Here is an 18016-nt window from a genome sequence, read left to right as displayed (position 1 = left end):
CACAGAAATCCTAACTTTAAACAACAAGACTGACTTGGAAAGTTGCTGAAAACACAGACAGATGTCATTGACTGGATTTCCAAAATTCGGCACAATGTGAATGGTATTTTGATCTTTGGCCGTGACGTATTGCTCACAAAGTTTTGAAACAGTTCGATGAAAAGAGCATGCATGGGGACACTTCCAAACAATGCAAAATTGCTTCATTTCCATCAGCATTGTCCTCTATAGGACTCAGGGGCATTTTTATAACATTCAACTCTCTTTTGGGAATTAGTCACTTTAGGATCTAAAAAAACCAAAACCCAGCGGCAGCTTTTGCAATCTTGTTTCCAAGGCATTATTAATGTCCACAAGGCATCAAAGGTACCCCACACGCTAACAAACCTGTGTGATGCAGCGAAGTAATCGGCTTCTCAACCTTGCAATCTTGCTTTGACTTGTGATAATCTTTTGAGTGGTGTCAATATTCTTCCCATCCCATCCACTACAAAAATGGAAAAAATAGTAAAAGAACATATTTGTTGGAAAATGAAGCAAGGCCAGTTGAAATAGCCTTTAGGCTAGTTAGACATGCACATGTACTGCACAATATTTCCATCCATTTTCTTTGCACCAGGGCTGTGCACAACAAATAAGGGATGCATGGTGGCCTAATGGTTAAATAGAAAGTAAAAAAAATTATCACAAAAAAAGAATATTTTAATAAAAAATGGATAATTAAACCTATATAATAAATATGTATTATTGTTATTATTTCAAATGTTACTATCCTTAAGGCTATCTTTGTATGTGTGTAATAACTTGATGAGAATTGTAATAGTGAAGTGTAATTATCATGATATTTATTAATTAACTTTATTTTATTTTTTTTCATTATACGTGTATTTTTTTTTTCTATTCCTAAAATGTATGTAACTTTGTATAGGTAATCGCATGGGGCCGAGTAAAATTAAGGACTAATATCACGCGTGTTTTCAGAAGTTGTAGAAATTGCCAGAGTCGCTTAGCGACGAGGGCAATTTCTAAACTTCTGAAAACACAAGTGATATTAATCATTAATTTTACGAGGAAACATGTGATTACTTGTTTATGACATAGAGGGCAAAATTTTTTGAAAATTGTCAATGCTTATAATAAAACTGTACAGCGCGAAGCTTAATTTGGCTTGCGAAACGAAAACGTCCCTCATAATCGAGAAAATCTTGACGTTCGGAAAAAAATAATGCTGACAGTTGTATGCAATGAAAGGTATGAAAGTCGTGAAAATAATTAAAATGCTATTAACAATTGAACAAGGGAACATAAGCTTTTAAATTTTATTCACCTGTTTGCACGTTTTGAAGCTTTCCTCTACGAGCGGCTTCGCATGTCAGTCCTCGACGTAGATAACAGCAAACGACGACCTCAAACAAACTTGTAGAAGTAATTTGTCAGGTAAATGTGACCTTCTTTCACAGAACAAACTATATATGTCATCCTTTATATCCTGGGTTGCTGGTGATGAGTCTTAGAGATGACAGAAGTGAAACGGAGATGTCAGTTGCCGGCCGCTATGAATGAGTTTGAATCGTCGCACACTCGCAAGTGTCTGATGCAATTTTTTATCGTTTTCAACTGTAATAATCTTCTTTTTCAGCTTCCGGATCTTCGTTTTAAGCTATCAGCCGTTTCCATTCCATTTTCATCACATATCTGCGGAAACTGAAGTCAAATTTCGAAAAGATCTATGTACAAGCGTCAAGCGAGCGCTAAATTCTGCTCAAAATCCCGCCGTCTTGAAGCCAACGAAGTGCAGCGCGCTCAGCCAATCAGAAACGAGCAATTTTCCTGTTTGTCCAATCAGGATCATGTAATTTTGCCCGGGGCAATTACCAAAATTAAGGAAAAATGCCCAGCTGTCTCAGCCAATCAGCATTCAGTAATTTTGCCCTCTATGTTATAAACTGTGTAATTAATGTTCTTTTTTGTAATTGCAATAAAAAAAAAAAAAATTAAAAAATAAGCTCCGGCAAGTATGGGCCACTTCGCTCTAGGCTTGCCTCTTTTCTACATGCAATGCAAAAGTGACTGTAGGCATCCCTTCTGTTGTTGTTCCTTTTGCATTCCATTAGGTTTTTCATTCTCTGATCCATATGCATTCCATGTACCCTGTTAGGTTTAACTTCTATCCAGAACTATATAATTCATGTGGCTTCTGGCAAGTTGTAATGGGATAGATGACACAGATAACAATCACAAACATCATTAAATTTTTGTACCGGTATTAATGTTGTAAAAAAATCCTTACCTTTGTACTGCTTTCAAATTTTCTAAACATTTTGAAATTTGTTGTTCTAAATCAATGTGTCTTTGAAGAATAAGAGAGGCTGCCTCTATCTCCTATATAAACAAAAAAAATGGAAATTAAACACATGAAAAAAAAAAAAACCTGCAGAACTTCTACAAAGTCAAGTCATGTAGTGCACTAAACCAGTCCTTCAAACCATTCAATATGCACCTTCTTATCAAACGATATTCTATTTACCGGTAATACAAAATGTACATGTGTTAATAATATGTTGTAATGATTGTATGACAATGTCATCTGCATTGACCACCATGTATTTGTGTTAGGTGCTACTGACTCACAAAACAATCTCATCCATTTGGCAGAGGCTGGGAACCTTTTAGGTCAGAAGCATGAATTATTAATAATTAATAATTTATTATAATAACCTCTTTCTGGGTTAGAGTTTTGACCACATTTAAAATGCTTGTTTCAATTGACAGCCAATCATTTCATTTCTTTTTCTTTTTTTTAGAGTTAAATGAATGCCCGAAACTCCATACATAAATCAGTGGCATTGTGGCCAGGGGTATTGTTTCTTGGTCAACTGACCTAAAGGATTGTGGCCTCAGGGGATAAGAATGCTAACCTTGCAAAAGTAAAAATAAAAATAAAATAAACAGAAATTAATTATTTAGTAATGAGGTGACTCACATTAGCTGAAAGAGTCTTCAGAAGATCATCAAACTCCTGGTCAGAACATCGACAAACTTTTTCACTCTTCACCCAGTTTTGAGAATCTTTGTTGTCCAAAAAAGAGAAAAACAAACAGACAATCATGCTGATGCAAGTGCCTATACATGCCCAGCCTTTGTTAAATAATCTAGTCATCTGGAGCTAATCCATGGAAGCTTACTCCACCCTCCGCCCTCCATTTACCCCTAGCATTTTGTCGGGTTTCCTAAAAATTGGCTGGTCTGTGAGTCAAAGTAAGGTGTCTTGCCTACCTTATTAACTATAGCAAATTAACACTTGTGTAAATTATTGGTATTTAAAATTAACGCAACTTAAATTAAAGCAAATCAAAGAAAAAAAATTACTTGGAGAACCCAATAAATGCGAAAGAGAGGGTAACATTTCAAAATGAAGGAAATTAATGTGACGTACACAAAGAAAAACACTTGTTGAGACAACAGGAACAAGTTTATTTCAACACTAGACATGCAATCCGAGACGGAAACGATGTTGGTGATACTAAACCCAAACCTATGGTGTAAGCGAAGGAATCTGACCGCTTCGAGTACCCACCCTCTGATGAAATACAATGAAATGCTTTTACCTAGGAGATAAGAACGTCTGGACTGTATCGAGTAATTGGGGCCAAAATAATGGAAACTAAGGTCGCGGAAATTAACGCTCCACTAAATTACCGGTGCAGAAATCAACGTTAACAAAAATTAACATGACTTAACGCGAATTTTTGAAATTCACGTAATTTCATGAAGCGTTAATCGGTAATTATTATACACCGCACAATGGCAGAAAAAAGTGCTGTCTGGTCATCTGGAACAAGTGGATTTTCCTACCAGTAAAGTACTAAATGTAATTTTTCACGCTCACTTGCCCAACAAGCAAGGGTCCACTAGGCAAATTCACTCTGCTGACTATATAAAAGACAAACTTAGACAAGCCTTGCACAAAGGGTGAGCTGAATTTCAAGTTGTTTTTTTTAATCCCTGGATGACCCTGGCCAACTGTCAGTTAATTGAACCCAGACCCTCTTAACTCTAACATCCAGAGCAATAACCACAAAGTAATCCCATGGTTTATATATTGTTAATAATAAAAAAAAGACTCACCTGCAGAGCACCTAAAAACTTCCTTGAGTTTGTCTAGTTCACTCTGGAGTTTCAGAATTATTCCATCTAAGATTATAAAAAAATATATGCATGCACATTGTTATGTATGACTTTGCACAAGGGTATAATCATGACTGACTATTCTGCACTCAATTCATGTCTACAGTGAGACAATAGTGAGACAGCTGATATCATATCATACCATGTATCATGTAGTGAATACTAAACAGCACTTTGGTTAACCAAAGTTAGCCTAAATCCCATTCGGTTAGCCAACTTTAGCTTAGGTTGCTTGTGGTTGGCCTTTCTTATAGGGCTAGAATTTCTGGCCAAAAAATTCAGGCTTTAGGCAGCTGGTCATTGCTGGCGTAGTGGATATGTTTCCCAACTGGTAAGCCGACAACCCAGGTTTGAATCCTTTTGGTATCAACTTTTTAACTTAAAAAAAGTTAAGTGTGATTGATCATACCCCATGTCTCACTACATGGACTGAGTGCAGAATAGTCACTCTCATAATGGTTAAAGAAAAAAAAAAAAACATGCACCACTTGGAACTTAACCAACAGGGCTTTTGATAAGACCCAGCACACGCCTGAGCTCTGGTGAGTGTCATGAAGCACCAGCTATAATTCATAAACAGGTCCTCATAAAGGATATTTTCAGCTTCTTATATTGCTATAATTGAATTTATTCTTTTCAGTTAGTTTATTCTTTTAGTCTAGCTATTGTTGTTGGTTCTTGTTCCTACCCTGAGAGTTGATCTAGTTTTCCTCTCTCTTCAAAAACACTCTTTAGAAATTCCAATTGACTTGCGTGTAGTTCCAGAAAAATTAATGCAGACCTCTCAAGTCTCACGATTTTGTCGTGAGACTCACGGTTTTCACTTCAATCTCACGATGAGAAACAGTAATCTCACGGTAAACAGAGTAACAAGTCATTTGATTAGCGCCTGGTTTTAGGACTTTTTTAGTTATTTTTGACCGTCAGTTGATCAATCTCCCGGTTTTTACTGAAATCTCCAGATTTTTTTTACCTCAATCTCCAGATTTCCGGTGCTTTGAGGTTGAGAGGTCTGTTAATGCCCATACTCCCCCACAGATTGGGAATTCCTGGGGGTGGGGGTTCTTGAAGACCAACAAATTTAATTTTAATCTTATTTTATTTTACTTTTATTATCATTTATATCTGGGATATATCTGATACCATGTACACCAACCTTTATTTCCAGCATCCATTGTTCGACATTAAAAGACTGCAACGATGATCACACTGTACAACAGTTTCTAAAAGTAAACAAGTGGCCAAAAATAGAAGAAGATTAAAATGCATTGCGTTTGTGCAAATTTGAAAAAAAGTTGGCCCATAATTATCTTTTTTCAAGTTTATCTCAGTTTGTATGAATTCAAAATGATTTTTTTTACACCGGTAATGCTTGAAAATCGTCATTGTTTGTTATGTGTCTGTGACTTTGCCAAAAAGACTGCTCAGCCAATTCGAAGTTAAGATCATCCCTTTAATAAAAACAAAAAAAATGACATCTACTTTATTGTTGTTTCGAAGTGAAGCCTTTTTTATACCAGTTTCCGCATAGCATGAAGCCACTTGTTAGGAATATTTCTACCTCCCCCCCCCCCCCCTACTGCTGAATGGGATACAAGTACATCACAGGGGAACCCCCCCAGCATTATTTCACCAGTACCAATTTATACGTCTGCGTGGAGAGAGGTACTATGAGCGTATGAGAGGGAAAATTTGTGTAAATCTTTACTTGTTTTAAGGCATGTCCAAGACATATATGATAAGTGGTGACTTGGATTAAAGTGACTTGGATTAAACTTGCGACCACTTCTCCACTTATTTTCATGTCCAAGACATTTTTGTCTATTTAATATTGTTTGATTTAGCTGCAAAGATATATATGTTATTTGCCGGCTGGGAGGTCCGTATAGTGAAAAACTGTGACCGAGGTCTTGAAAATGCTGCCCAAGGCCGCAGGCCGAGGGCAGCATTTTCAAGGCCGAGGTCACAGTTTTTCACTATACAGACCGACCCTAAGCCGGTAAATAACTTATTTATTTTTTTCCTACTTTAATGTGTTTGATTAAAAAACACCTAAAAAACCTACAAAGACTTTCTTGCCAAATGTGTTTGTATTTATATACGCGCGCATCCAATGTTGAGTCGATCGCCATAAGCTACGGCAAGAGTAAATAATGATCTGTTTGCTATATAAAGAGCTTACTGCCAAACAAAATAAATTCACTAAAATGAACAGTACTCAAGGAAAATTTCATCTGAAAAAAAAGAAAAAAAGCATCTGAAATAATAGAAAAGCACAATGTAGAACAGAGCAATCAGCGAGTTGCGAAACACTTTTAACTCCATTTCAGCTTGTGAGTTCTTTAGTTAATTAAACTTACTTTTCGGACTGGAAAGCACTTAGCTATTTACATTTGTATTTAACGAGTCAAAAACCTCTGTGTTGATTCCCACAGTATTCTGTTTTGACAAAAAGTTTGCGAAAGTGAAACTGAATGAAGCTGAAATGTGTAGTTTGGTCGCCTGCACAGTGACGGCACAATATTGCGAGAATTAATTTGACTGTTTTTTAATAAAGCATCTCATTTTCTTGAACGGCGATAAGCAGTATTCGGTTTTGAAGAAAAGTAGCAGAGAAGCAAGGTGTTTGAAAGGATGAATCGAGTCTGTAAACCGGCGACTTGCAGTTAACCGCAATGGCGTGAAAATCAGTGCGAATGCACAAACAACGATCGGCAAACCACGGCCATAAAACTATAACTTCACTTTGTCACTAAAGAGAATAAATACTTGCCTTTTGGAGAACTTCAAGGCCCTTAATTCCACTGCTAATTTTCCCTTTCAAATTTACAACGGTTGGTGAGCAACTACATCGATTTAAATCATTTGGAGAGCAAAACTGTCATAGGTTCGTTCGTCTCGCCACGAAATGAAACTCACGAAAGCGTTACCGTGGCCCGTGGGCAGAGATAGGAGAATCTTGCCCGCGCTAAAAACCAATCAGATTGCAGGATTCGTTACCGTGCCCTCTTGGAAAAAAAATAAAGAACTTTTTTCACATTATTACCATTAGTGTATCAAGACAGCATTAAAATTTCTACAGTACCAGTCACTAAAGTTTATAGTTCTCTCCGTTTCTTTTTTTCAATAAATCAAGTGACTGTTATGACTGTCAACTTGCACGTGACCTGTCCTGCACGAGGACTTTGTACACCAACATGGCAGCACATTTTTGATACCGTGCACATGCATAGCCCCGCCATGCACGCAAAATTTCCATATGTTGTTGTTTCTAATTCACATTTAATGCATCTGCTACTCGTTTAAACTCTCAATCGATCCTTTGATTAAATTTTACAATTTAAATACTCATGAATTTGTGTTAAATTCGATTGATCAGGCGTTTTGTTTTGTTTTTGTGCCTTTTGAGTTTATAAGCATGCCCGCACGTACGTTCCCGTCGTGTACGGACATGAAATTAAACTAGGAAGATAACACAAGCAAGTAAAAGAGCGTCTTTTGCAAAATATGCAGTTTAAATTTCACAACGAAGTTTCACGACGCCAAGTCAGACATTCAGAATAATAAAAAATCCCGCCATCGCAATACGTTCGAAGCATCTCCAGAATGCAAGAGTTTGACCAATAAGCTTACAACAAATTCATGCAACAGTATCTCAAGCTACAAGCATAACATACCTCTCAGATTTGCACCCTGTTAATAGTGATTATCCGTCTTTAAGAATTATCGCGCAAAACGATGATGGAGCACGAACGAGCTGAAAAGAGGAAATAAAGAAAACCAAAGTTCAACTCACTACGTGCCAGCCGCCATGATGCTCTTCCTGCTTAGTGGCCACACCAGAGGAAAACTGGGGCCGACTTTTACGGTATGTCACGCAATATTTTGGCACGAAACATAAGGGACCGGTCATTATTTATCGCCTGGGTGGGGGGGGGGGGGGGGGGGAGCGGTGGATTTTGGGATTTAGGTTTTCTCCCCTTTGATAACGTTATTCCATGAAGTGATCCCCCCTTTTTACTATTGATAACTTTCTTGATTAACAATAGAGAACAAAAAGACAAAAGAACGAGGAATATAATAAAAAAAATAGGTTTGCGAGGCAGTACATTCTTTTGTGACGTGTTCTGTGCTTTTACACGAAGAAGGAGCCAAGAACTGATCACAACGATCACGGAAACTAGCTGTTTCTAGTTCTTTCCAGTATTAACATTATGGAACTTAGATCTGGGAAGGACTATCACAAATATTTTGATACGAAAATGTATTTGAATGATTATTTGAGTGGAATCTCCGCCGAGAAGGTTGACTTTTCACACTTCGGGACACGAAATTTCCACGAAGCTTGGTCCAAAATCATCTATGCCAACTCTCCCGGATTATCCGGGAGTCTCCCGAATACAGGCTGAATCTCCCGGTCTCCCGTACGGGTCGTCAAATCTCCCGGATGCGAAGGAAATTTCTAAAAAATACGTGTTTTCACACTTATTTTGGCCGATTCTGGGAGAAAAATTGAAAATATTTGACGTATTTTTGTGGATGACTCGGTGATGTGAAGCTTAATTTTTTACGCAGTTTTCGAGTTTGAGAAGAGGTGTCTTTACGCAAAATTGGTGGTCTCCCGGATGTCGTTTTTTTAGGTTGGCATCTCTGCAAAATGCCCAAGAAGAATCTCAGGATTTTAAATTTTGGCGGAGGCCCGAAAATCAGCGATCTGATCAGCTCCGTACCTTATGCTGAAGAAATAATCTTTGCTGAATACAGCCAAAGCAATCGACAAGCTGTAGAAGCCTGGCGACAGAAATTGGATCATGCATCTGCCCCTGATTCTCACGACTGGTCATCGTATTTCAAGTTTATACCTGCCAACTCTCACGCCTTAGGCCATCCCCTTTTTTTTTTTCGTTTATCGTCGTATGTGTTTTCTGATTTGGGTCGGTCGGTCGGAATTAAAAAAAAAAAATTAAAAAAAAAAGTGGATAAGGAGTCTGGAACTAGGAGGCCCGGTACCTCAGCATAATGTCCGTGGAGCCTGGAAACAAGAAGACATGGTTACAAAGTCAACATGGCGGCAATGGAGGAAGGAAAAATCGACGTCGTGGTTAAACTCAAACAAGAACAGCGTAAAAAGGATGAAACATTATTAAAAATAATGTGTCATTGCCTTCTATACCTTCTGTATAAATTTTTTTTTTTTTTTTGAAAACGCGAAAATCTGGGTCGGTCGGACGACGCTAAACAGAGAAAAAAAAGGGGATGGCCTTAGGCGTGAGTCTCACGCCTGCGAGTTGAAAACTTCGATCTCACGCCAACTCACGCTTACGAACCAATTTCTCACGCCTAGTTGAAAAATGTTAGTTATTACAACCATAACCGACACACTTTTCCAAAATATCTAAACTCAAACAAAGTGAGAAACGAGAAATCCATGTAAAGTGAGTAAATGACGATACTTTCCCCGAAATCTCAGAGTTTTGACAAGAAAAGCATTAGGAACGAGGTCGTGTTAAGCAAAACACGTCCACGGACTAGGATCGGGATATGTTCAAAATGTCTTCGGAATACTTCGGACGTCTTCGGAAAACTTCGGACATGGTCGTATCGTCTTCGGAAATCCTGGCACTCGCTGGATAAAACTCTCACGCCTTTGACCCAGAAAAAGTTGGCAGGTATACAAGTTTGTTGTGCAGAATTTGGAAAGAAAAGAAAGTCACGAAGTCTCGATACGTGAAGCTCAACTGAGGAAAAAAATAACCCATATTTTACCCTGTGATATCGAATGGGAAGACCTGGTGAAATGGCCTGCTTCGTGGCCCTCGCAGTCGGCCATGTTTGATGTTGTCACGACGAGTCTATGCCTGGAAGCTGCCGTGACATCTACTGAAGGCTATCGTCACGCAATCACTAAATTGAAAAAGTACCTCAAGCCGGGTGGATATATCTTGATGCTTGGCGTTCTAGGCGAGACTTTTTACATGGTAGGGCAAGAGAAATTTTATTGTTTTTCACTAAACAAGGGGATGATTGAAAAAACATTTACCCAAGAGGGATTTCAGGTACTTGATATGATATTACTGCCAAATCACAGTTCAGGTAGTTGTGATGATGCAGATGAATTTTTTTTCTTGAGAGCAGCATTGCAAAATTAAATGAACCAAGAAGAGGGGGTAGGGGGACTGAGCAATAGCCCCCCCCCCCCCCCAAAAAAAAAAAAAAAAAAAAAAATGCTGCAAAGATAAAATAAGACAGTGAAAGTGATAACCATGAAAAATATAATAATAATTAAAACCTGATATTAAATAAGACGGGTTAATGTAGTGAGTCGTCAGCACCATGGGATAGTGTGCAATTCTCTCATATTTTTGGAGGATGATACAAATATATTTATCAAAACAGTACTCGATGAAGTAGTGGATAATGAACTAGGAATTTATATAAAGACTCCAGCCGGACCTGGAAACAACCTTCACACTCAATACGAACCTACACATAGAATGTATCATCTAATATTTAAATAGATTATTCCAATACCAACTATAAAAAAATACTCTACCAAGATCAAAGGATCTAAAATCTGGAATAGCCTTTGTGCAATTAAGAATTCATATCATTGTATATACAGTAGAACCCCAATATAATGATCCTCGATATAACAATATTCCTGGCAGTATAACGATGAATATTCTATGTCCCGGCAAAAGTTACAGTAAAATACATTTCTCAGGTGTTCTTTTTTCCTGGTGTTGAAGGCTCTTTTCCGAAGGAAAACAACGAGAACTTAACCAAGTTCATTCAGCACTTGAATCTAATGGTTACCCATTGAAGTTCATTAAAAACATCCAGTCTAACAAAACCCGACCCTTGACAGTGTTATCCCCGGAGGAACTTGTTGGAACATTTTTCAAGATGGTCGAGGCGCCCGAATCGCACAAGTCATTCGCCTCTCTACCATACATTAAAGGGGTAACAGAACCTCTGACCCGTGTTCTTAAAAAGCACGATATCACCGGTAGTAAACAAACCACTGACCACCCTCCAACAACAGTTCCCAGCTCCAAAATTTCGACCTTCTTTGGAATCGCAGACAAACGTTATCTATAAAATTCCTTGTGCTGAGTGTTCATGGTGTTACATTGGTGAGACGGGCAGAGCCTTCAACATCAGGAAAAAAGAACACCTGAGAAATGTTAAAACCGCGGCAAAAGGTTCGAGAATCGCTAATCACGTCTGGTCCAATAATCACGCGATTGACTTCGATAATGCATCTGTCATTGACAAAGGCGGCTTTAGAACAAGAAAAACTTTGGAAGCGTGGCATTCGAAGCTAACTCCCAATGCGGATAACAATTCCTGTCCTCTACCTGGACAGTACAACATTCTTTTTCACAAATATTCTTAGTTATTAGCATTTTTATTTCGCAACTTCACACATTGCATACACCACTTTCATAATGGCGGCCAATTTATTTATTCTTTTTTATGTATGTTAATTAGCCCTACTGGCCTCGTTTTAGAATAAAAATTCTTTTGAATTTTTCACATGCTGAGGAGGCCAGTAGGGCTAGTTAACATACATATAAAAGAATAAATCTCTTAGAGAGATGTCCGTCTTATAGGGAGTTTAGTTGCAGTAAAATGACTGAAAAACGATAGGGACGGGACCAACACCACTGAGGTGTCCGTCTTACAGAGGTGTCCGTTAAGAGAGAGTTGACTGTACACTATACCAGAGTGCAGCCCAATTGCTCTGCTCTCCTAAACATTCATTATGCTTGGAATGCTGCTCTTAAGAAAAATGACGCTTGTCCATCACTGTAGTCCACGACAGTGTCAAACAACGGCAGTAATTTCATATCAATAACCTGGAATCCCTCTTTGGCAACTGTTTCTTCAATAATCTCCTTGCTCAGTGAAAAAGAATAAAATTTCTCTTGCCCTACCATGTAAAATGTCTCGCCTAGATTGCCAAACATCAAGAGATATCCACCCGGCTTGAGAAACTTTTTCAATTTAGCGATTGCGTGACGATAGTCTTCAGTAGATGCCACGATAGTTTCAAGGCATTAGGGACCTTTAGCACCAACGCCGAGGACGTGAACGTCACCGACCGGAAGTTGAGAAAATGAACTTTGATGCTACTACGCATGCCCATTCGTGCGGAACTCGTCGTCCACACCTCGTTGAGGACGTCGTTTGCCGCCATTTGCCGTACAGTGTTGAACGAAGGTATGTTTTATATGTTTACTGTCTTTTGCTGACTTATTTTGGGGATTTTTTCAATTTAAAGTGTCGGTACGTGGACAAGATAGGTACCGTAAGTTATTTGATCGAACCGTGAAGAACCATATTAATTTCTTGTTTTCTTTTCACCTGCAGAAAGAGCTTTGAGCTTTGCAGCTGTGTTTACAGTGATGGCGGATGATGATACAAAGAGTACAGGGTTCGTACATAAATCTTATAAGTGCTTTCTAAAAATATAAGTCGCATGCTTTCAACTGCATTTCATTGTAGCTTTGAAAATCAAAGTTGTCCGTTTAAATTTGCGGTTACCGTATCGACCAAGTTCCTTCTGAAATGTTTTATTTCTCACTAAGTTGTCGTTGATACTGAATGAAGCCTAAATTGTCGTAGAGGGTAATTTTTGTAATCAAAGATTGCCAACACGCGTTACACGTTTTATCCTATTTTAATTTTAGCCGCAAAAAAAATAAACAAAGGTTTATTTACAACTTACAGCACTGAAAACTTAGTATATACACTTGAGGCCTCGAGATTAAATATATTTTACTTGCAATGCAGTTTAAATAATATAAACTGATTGTAAAAATAATTTCACTCACTCACTCAATCCTCTTCGTGCCCTTGGGCACATAAGGCCGTAAAAAATTATTTATTTATTTATTTGTTTTCAGAAATTATGCAATGAAATGGTCAGAAGAACATGATCGCATGCTTTGCACAGAAGTCCTTGTCTTGGAACCATGGAAATTCCCTAAGCAAAGCAAAGAAAGAGGAGAGGTCTGGGGCGAAGTAGCATTACGTTTAAATGGCACAAACTATCCCAAATTCAAAGTCAGTAAGCGTTCTGTCAGGGAAAGACTCACTCTTTTAGTCAACAAATACAAAGAAAAGATGAGAAAGGAGGAGCAAGGTTCTGGGATTGAATGTGACGATGAAACCGAATTAGAGAAGGCATTGTCTGAGATCATCGAAAAAGAGCAAGCAGCTGATTTGGAAAGAAAACAAAATTCAAATACTCTTACTAAGAAGAATGAAAGTGACAAGGCCTCTGCAGAAGAGAGTAGATTGAAGGCCATGGAGCGCCTGGGGCAAACCAAAAAGAGGAATGCTGATGCAAGCTCTGATCAAGTTACTCCACCAAAAAGCAGAAAAAGCACCACTGAAGCTGTGCAAATTCTGAAAGAAAAGTATGAGAATGAAAAAGAAATCAGGAAGGAAGAAATGGAAATTAAGAAGAAAGAACAAGAAAATAGAGCTGCCGAGCAACAGATGCTGATGGTTCAGCAGAGACACAGCCAGCAACAATACCAGGATGTATTAAAGGTCATGACTGAACAGCAGCAGAGACAGGAACAGCAGATGCAAAATTTCCAAATGCTTTTTTTGGAGCAGCAACAACAGCAGAGCCAGGTACTCATGGGTTTACTGGAAAGAGTCCTGCCCAAGTCCTCATAAGAGGAAGGCAAAAGAGCTGTTTAGAAAAACATTTGCACACTTAAGCCTTTTGGAACTATGTTGTGGTTAACATTTTATTTAATGGTCAATTTTTAAAATTTAAAAAGAGATATAAAGTTGAAGTTTACGAAAACCTAGGTGAACCCTTTCACCCCATGGGGTGCTGAGTTAAGTACTGAAAAAAGTTAAATTTAATATTCATGTTTTGTTACAATTTTAAGTGTAACATGTGATTTTCATGGCAACCAAATGTTTTCCTTTAGGGTTGACCAAAATTTATACTTTTGTGTTTTATCTTTTAGAAGTTTTGAAGAACATACCAGAAGAGATCAAACCTTACTCAGTGTTGTTGTCATTATTGTCTATTTTAATGTATTTATTTTCATTTTTCTGGTTAATCAAGGGGGGTGGGTAGCCACCCAACCCATCCCCCTGGATCCACCCCTGAATGATCCCTTCCCTTTTTGCATTTTTTTTCTATTTTTTAAGAGGGGGTGGGGTACTTTCAGTCCACCCCCAGTCTAAAAAAAGGCCAAGGCTAATAAGGGTTTAAGGACCATTCTTTGTAGAAGGGGGGGGGGTTGTTGGGATGTTTTATTTGTTCCTGCAATGTCCCCTTCCCTACAATCTGCATGTTTTGCCCCATAACATGTATTGTATGTCCAGGAAAATAATGCTGTATCATAAAAAAAATATGTTGGGATCAAAAGATATGTTGGGATTTTTTATTTGTTCCTGTAATGTCCCCTCCCCTACAATCTGCATTTCATGCCCCATTACATTTTTCGTTTGTCCAGAAAAATAAAGCTGTATCATAAAAAATACACAGCTATTTTACTTTATTGAAAGTATTGCTCCAGGGCGGGGGGCTCAATACCAAAGTAGTCGCTGGTGGTATTACCATAAAGGCATGTTATGGCATTACGAAGTAGTGTGCACACAACATACATTTTACCGACATTGCTTAGGCCGATCTTCAAATTCTTTTTAAAGTCAAGAAATTTGAAAGAGTTAATGACATCACCGAAAAGCCATTCCACTGAAATTCTTAACGCGCTCATGGCTTCGTTGTAATCCTGCATGGCGGGTGCAAGTGGGACACGACGAAACGGGGTTTGAAGATGCACACGGAGAGGGTAGGCCAAATCTCCATATATACACATGGGTTGGCCTACTGGAGAGAAAGCATACTGTTGAAGGTCACGCAATAGTCCAGAATCTGCCAACATCCCGGCGTCGTGTTTACGCCCCTCTATAAAAAACAAAGAAAATAGGAGGTGAGAATAGAAATAGTTTGGGAAGTTTGTAGAGCTAAAAACAATAAAAACAACTTTCAATATCATATTTTATTTTGTGATCGATTGTGTTTTAATAATAAAGTTCATTATAAGTACTAAAAAGAGAATAAAATTAAAAACTCACCAACTGGTCCATACAAGTTTCCTATTAGTCCATTTGGTAGGGACAGGGATTGAAATTTAAGGGCATGGACCCTTTTATGTCCATTATAAACTACTCTTTGATGTTCTCCGGGTCTTGAAATGGGTCGTACTGTCCCATCGACGAAACCAAAACAATTGTCAAGCGGGGCGCCTTTTCCTGATATAGCATCTGCATAACGCTGTAAAGCCCCAGGATTCAGAAGATCTCGATTCCATTGGGTTATGAGGTGTCCGTGAACGTCAAAGATATAGTCCATGACATCATTAGTGATCAAACTTATAACAGAAACCGGTCGGCCAAAGCGCGGAATCATATCACTGAGTCGGCATGAATAGGCAACTCGTTTGAGAAGCATACATAAGGCTTCTATGTCATCGCAAATACTCCTCTGCTCGCATTTAAACACTGGTGGTAGTTGGAGTGCTGCAATAAGGCGAGGAAGGTCTTGCTTCTCAACACGAAACTCTGCTTTGCATTCGGCGGAGTTCATAGAATCCAAATCGAATCGTTCGTAGTTTCCATGAGGGAAATCTGGATTTTTTGAACTGAAGGTATCGTAAAGCAATAAAAACTCTTCATCTGAAACAATGTTGTCGGCGTAGAGAAGTATGAGCATCTCACGAAATTCTTTGAAGGACATCATGTTCTCTGTGGACTTCAACTGGAAGATTACCTCGTCCTCGTAGCCGGCGCGGTCTGCTAAATGTTTATTTTTCCCGCCGTAAATGACGGTCCCGTCCCAGGACCCACTCGGTCAAACAAGGTCTCGTCCACGTCCTCGGCGTCGGTGCTAAAGGTCCCTATTGACTCGTCGTGACAACATCAAACATGGCCGACTGCGAGGGCCACGAAGAAGGCCATTTCACCGGGTCTTCCCATTCGATATCGCACGGTAGAATATGGGTTATTTTCTTTCTCAGCTCAGCTTCACGTATCAAGACTTCGTGACTTTCTTTTCCTTCCAAATTCTGCACAACAAACTTGAAATACGATGACCAGTCGTGAGAATCAGGCAATTTCTGTCGCCACGCTTCAACAGCTTGTCGATTCCTTTCGCTGTATTCAGCAAAGATTATTTCCTCAGCATAAGGTACGGAGCTGATCAGATCGCTGATGTTTGGGCCTCCACCAAAATTTAAAATCTTGAGATTCTTCTTGGGCATTTTGGACCAAGCTTCGTGGAAACTTCGCATCATAAAGTGTGACCAGTCGATTTTTTCTGTCGAGATTCCACTCAAATAATTACTCAAATAGTCTTTGGGGTCAAAACATTGCTGATAGTCTTCTCCAGATCTTAGTTCCATATTGCTTGCCACCCACATACAGTTTGTGACTTCAGTTTTGCAAATTTTCACTGGAAATACGTCTGCTGCGTTCGTAGGCCAACTGGGACTGGGCGGCAAGTCTATTTCGGAGGTGAGGGGTGAGGGATGACGGGTGGGAGTGAGGGGTGGGGGTGAGGGGCGTGGATTCGTTTAATAATTAAAAATCTTACAAAATTCTTAGATATATTCTTTTAGGAAAAACTCTAATATATTTATTTTTAATATATGTATTTATTTATGTCAGTTAGTTTTTCTATTTTATGCTTATTAAAGATAAGTGTATGTTAGTATAAACCACACAAGTGAATAGTGCTTTTCGCGCGCCCTGATTGGTTAACTCGGAGGTGATTAGCAAATTACAAAACGAATCCTCACCCCTCACCCTTCACCCCCACCCCAAACCATCACCCCTCACTCTCGCCCCCGAAATAGACCTGCCGCCCAGTCATCTGGAGGGGGACAGGGGGGGGGGGGGGGGATCCTGGGAGAAAAGGGGCGGGAAGCCCCAGGGGGGTACTCCGGGGTCCAAGTGACGGGGATGTGCGAAGGATTTTTTTGGGGTCGAAATTTTCGATTCCGGGATTTTTTTGGGTAGGAGAATTTGGCAGGTATTTTTTTTTGGGTGACTTGATTTAAATAGGGGACTTTTTTGGGTATTCTTGGTTTTCACGTGACGTCATCAAAATTCTAAAACCCAAAATCGCAAGACCTCTGAGTTTTTATCCTTCACTGCCTAATGGACGTCCTTAATATATATCTTGTTGAGGGTTTTTAGCTCGATAGCATTCGCCATCTTTAAGAAAGAGCATTTTGAATTTCGGAGTTTCACACCACACGAGATCAAAGATGGCCGCCAGAAGGCTGTCACGTTTTGTTAAAAAAATGCCTTATCCTGCAATTTGTAACAATCTGAACAGTTGAGGTTTAGCGAGAAGTGTTTATGTGACTGCCGTCGCTTTGCTCGCGCGCGCGATTTCTCGCTCTCCCCGAGTGACTAGAACGCCAAGCTACGCTGGCTAAATGTTAACTTGTTCATGAGGGTGATCCGACCGCTTTTTGTAGCGGGATTTAATGCCAGATGTTTTCATTGATTTCCGGCCGCCATGTTGGAGCCCAACTGCTTGGGCTCCAACATGGCGGGTCCATACTGTGCTCTCTAAATTTGCGAGAAACAATTTGATGGATAACTCGAGTACGAAATAACGAACAGACCTGAAACTTGGACAAGTAGTTTATATAATAGTTTTCTACAACTTGTATTATTCTTGATTTTTTTGACTCAATAGTTTTGGATTTATTTTTTCGCGGCGTGACAGTGAAAACCACCTATTAAAATCAAACTAAAGTGCCTTGGCGCGGCCTTG

At 39.1% G+C, this 18016-nt stretch overlaps 3 protein-coding genes and 1 pseudogene across 4 annotated transcripts in view; 1 reads left to right on the top strand and 3 right to left on the bottom strand.

The window, feature by feature from the left end:
- LOC144629000 (uncharacterized) overlaps positions 1-8031 on the bottom strand; it is a 35914-nt gene extending 27883 nt beyond the window's left edge. Inside the window, exons 1-6 of one of the 2 annotated variants that reach the window (XM_078487140.1) lie at positions 7866-8031; positions 5345-5411; positions 4129-4194; positions 2984-3069; positions 2291-2382; positions 388-487 (exon numbers count right to left, since the gene is read on the bottom strand). In XM_078487140.1, the coding sequence (XP_078343266.1) occupies positions 388-487; positions 2291-2382; positions 2984-3069; positions 4129-4194; positions 5345-5363 (363 nt within the window). In that variant the 5' untranslated portion in view covers positions 5364-5411; positions 7866-8031. The remainder of the gene's footprint in view (positions 1-387; positions 488-2290; positions 2383-2983; positions 3070-4128; positions 4195-5344; positions 5412-7865) is intronic. The other variant, XM_078487142.1, reaches the window with a different exon arrangement.
- A 3766-nt stretch (positions 8032-11797) lies between these two features.
- On the bottom strand, positions 11798-16631 carry LOC144628094 (indolethylamine N-methyltransferase-like; annotated as a pseudogene).
- LOC144628093 (uncharacterized) lies at positions 12278-13966 on the top strand. Its single transcript, XM_078486153.1, has 3 exons — positions 12278-12414; positions 12565-12628; positions 13101-13966. The coding sequence occupies exons 1-3, from the start codon at positions 12321-12323 to the stop codon at positions 13882-13884; spliced, it is 942 nt and encodes a 313-aa protein (XP_078342279.1). The 5' UTR covers positions 12278-12320; the 3' UTR covers positions 13885-13966.
- On the bottom strand, positions 14724-16128 carry LOC144628092 (uncharacterized). The gene is made up of 2 exons (XM_078486152.1): positions 15307-16128; positions 14724-15136 (listed from the first exon to the last, which is right to left on the bottom strand). The coding sequence occupies exons 1-2, from the start codon at positions 15968-15970 to the stop codon at positions 14724-14726; spliced, it is 1077 nt and encodes a 358-aa protein (XP_078342278.1). The 5' UTR covers positions 15971-16128.
- Positions 16632-18016: the final 1385 nt, after the last annotated feature.

The sequence above is a fragment of the Oculina patagonica genome, chromosome 10 (genome assembly GCF_052425735.1).
Source record: "Oculina patagonica isolate OP01 chromosome 10, crgOcupat, whole genome shotgun sequence".
NCBI lineage: Eukaryota > Metazoa > Cnidaria > Anthozoa > Scleractinia > Oculinidae > Oculina > Oculina patagonica.
Note: the sequence above shows the minus strand (reverse complement) of the source record. Positions and strands in the feature narration are given on the sequence as shown.

Bases quoted from the DNA above. Each gene is read 5' to 3' on its own strand.
- LOC144628093 (XM_078486153.1), top strand. From the start codon at position 12,321: ATGCTACTACGCATGCCCATTCGTGCGGAACTCGTCGTCCACACCTCG. The intron at 12,415-12,564 runs GTATGTTTTATA...TTTCACCTGCAG, and splicing joins CCGTACAGTGTTGAACGAAG to AAAGAGCTTTGAGCTTTGCA. The intron at 12,629-13,100 runs GTTCGTACATAA...ATTTGTTTTCAG, and splicing joins GATGATACAAAGAGTACAGG to AAATTATGCAATGAAATGGT.
- LOC144628092 (XM_078486152.1), bottom strand. From the start codon at position 15,970: ATGATGTCCTTCAAAGAATTTCGTGAGATGCTCATACTTCTCTACGCC. The intron at 15,137-15,306 runs GTGAGTTTTTAA...TGTTTTTTATAG, and splicing joins AAACTTGTATGGACCAGTTG to AGGGGCGTAAACACGACGCC.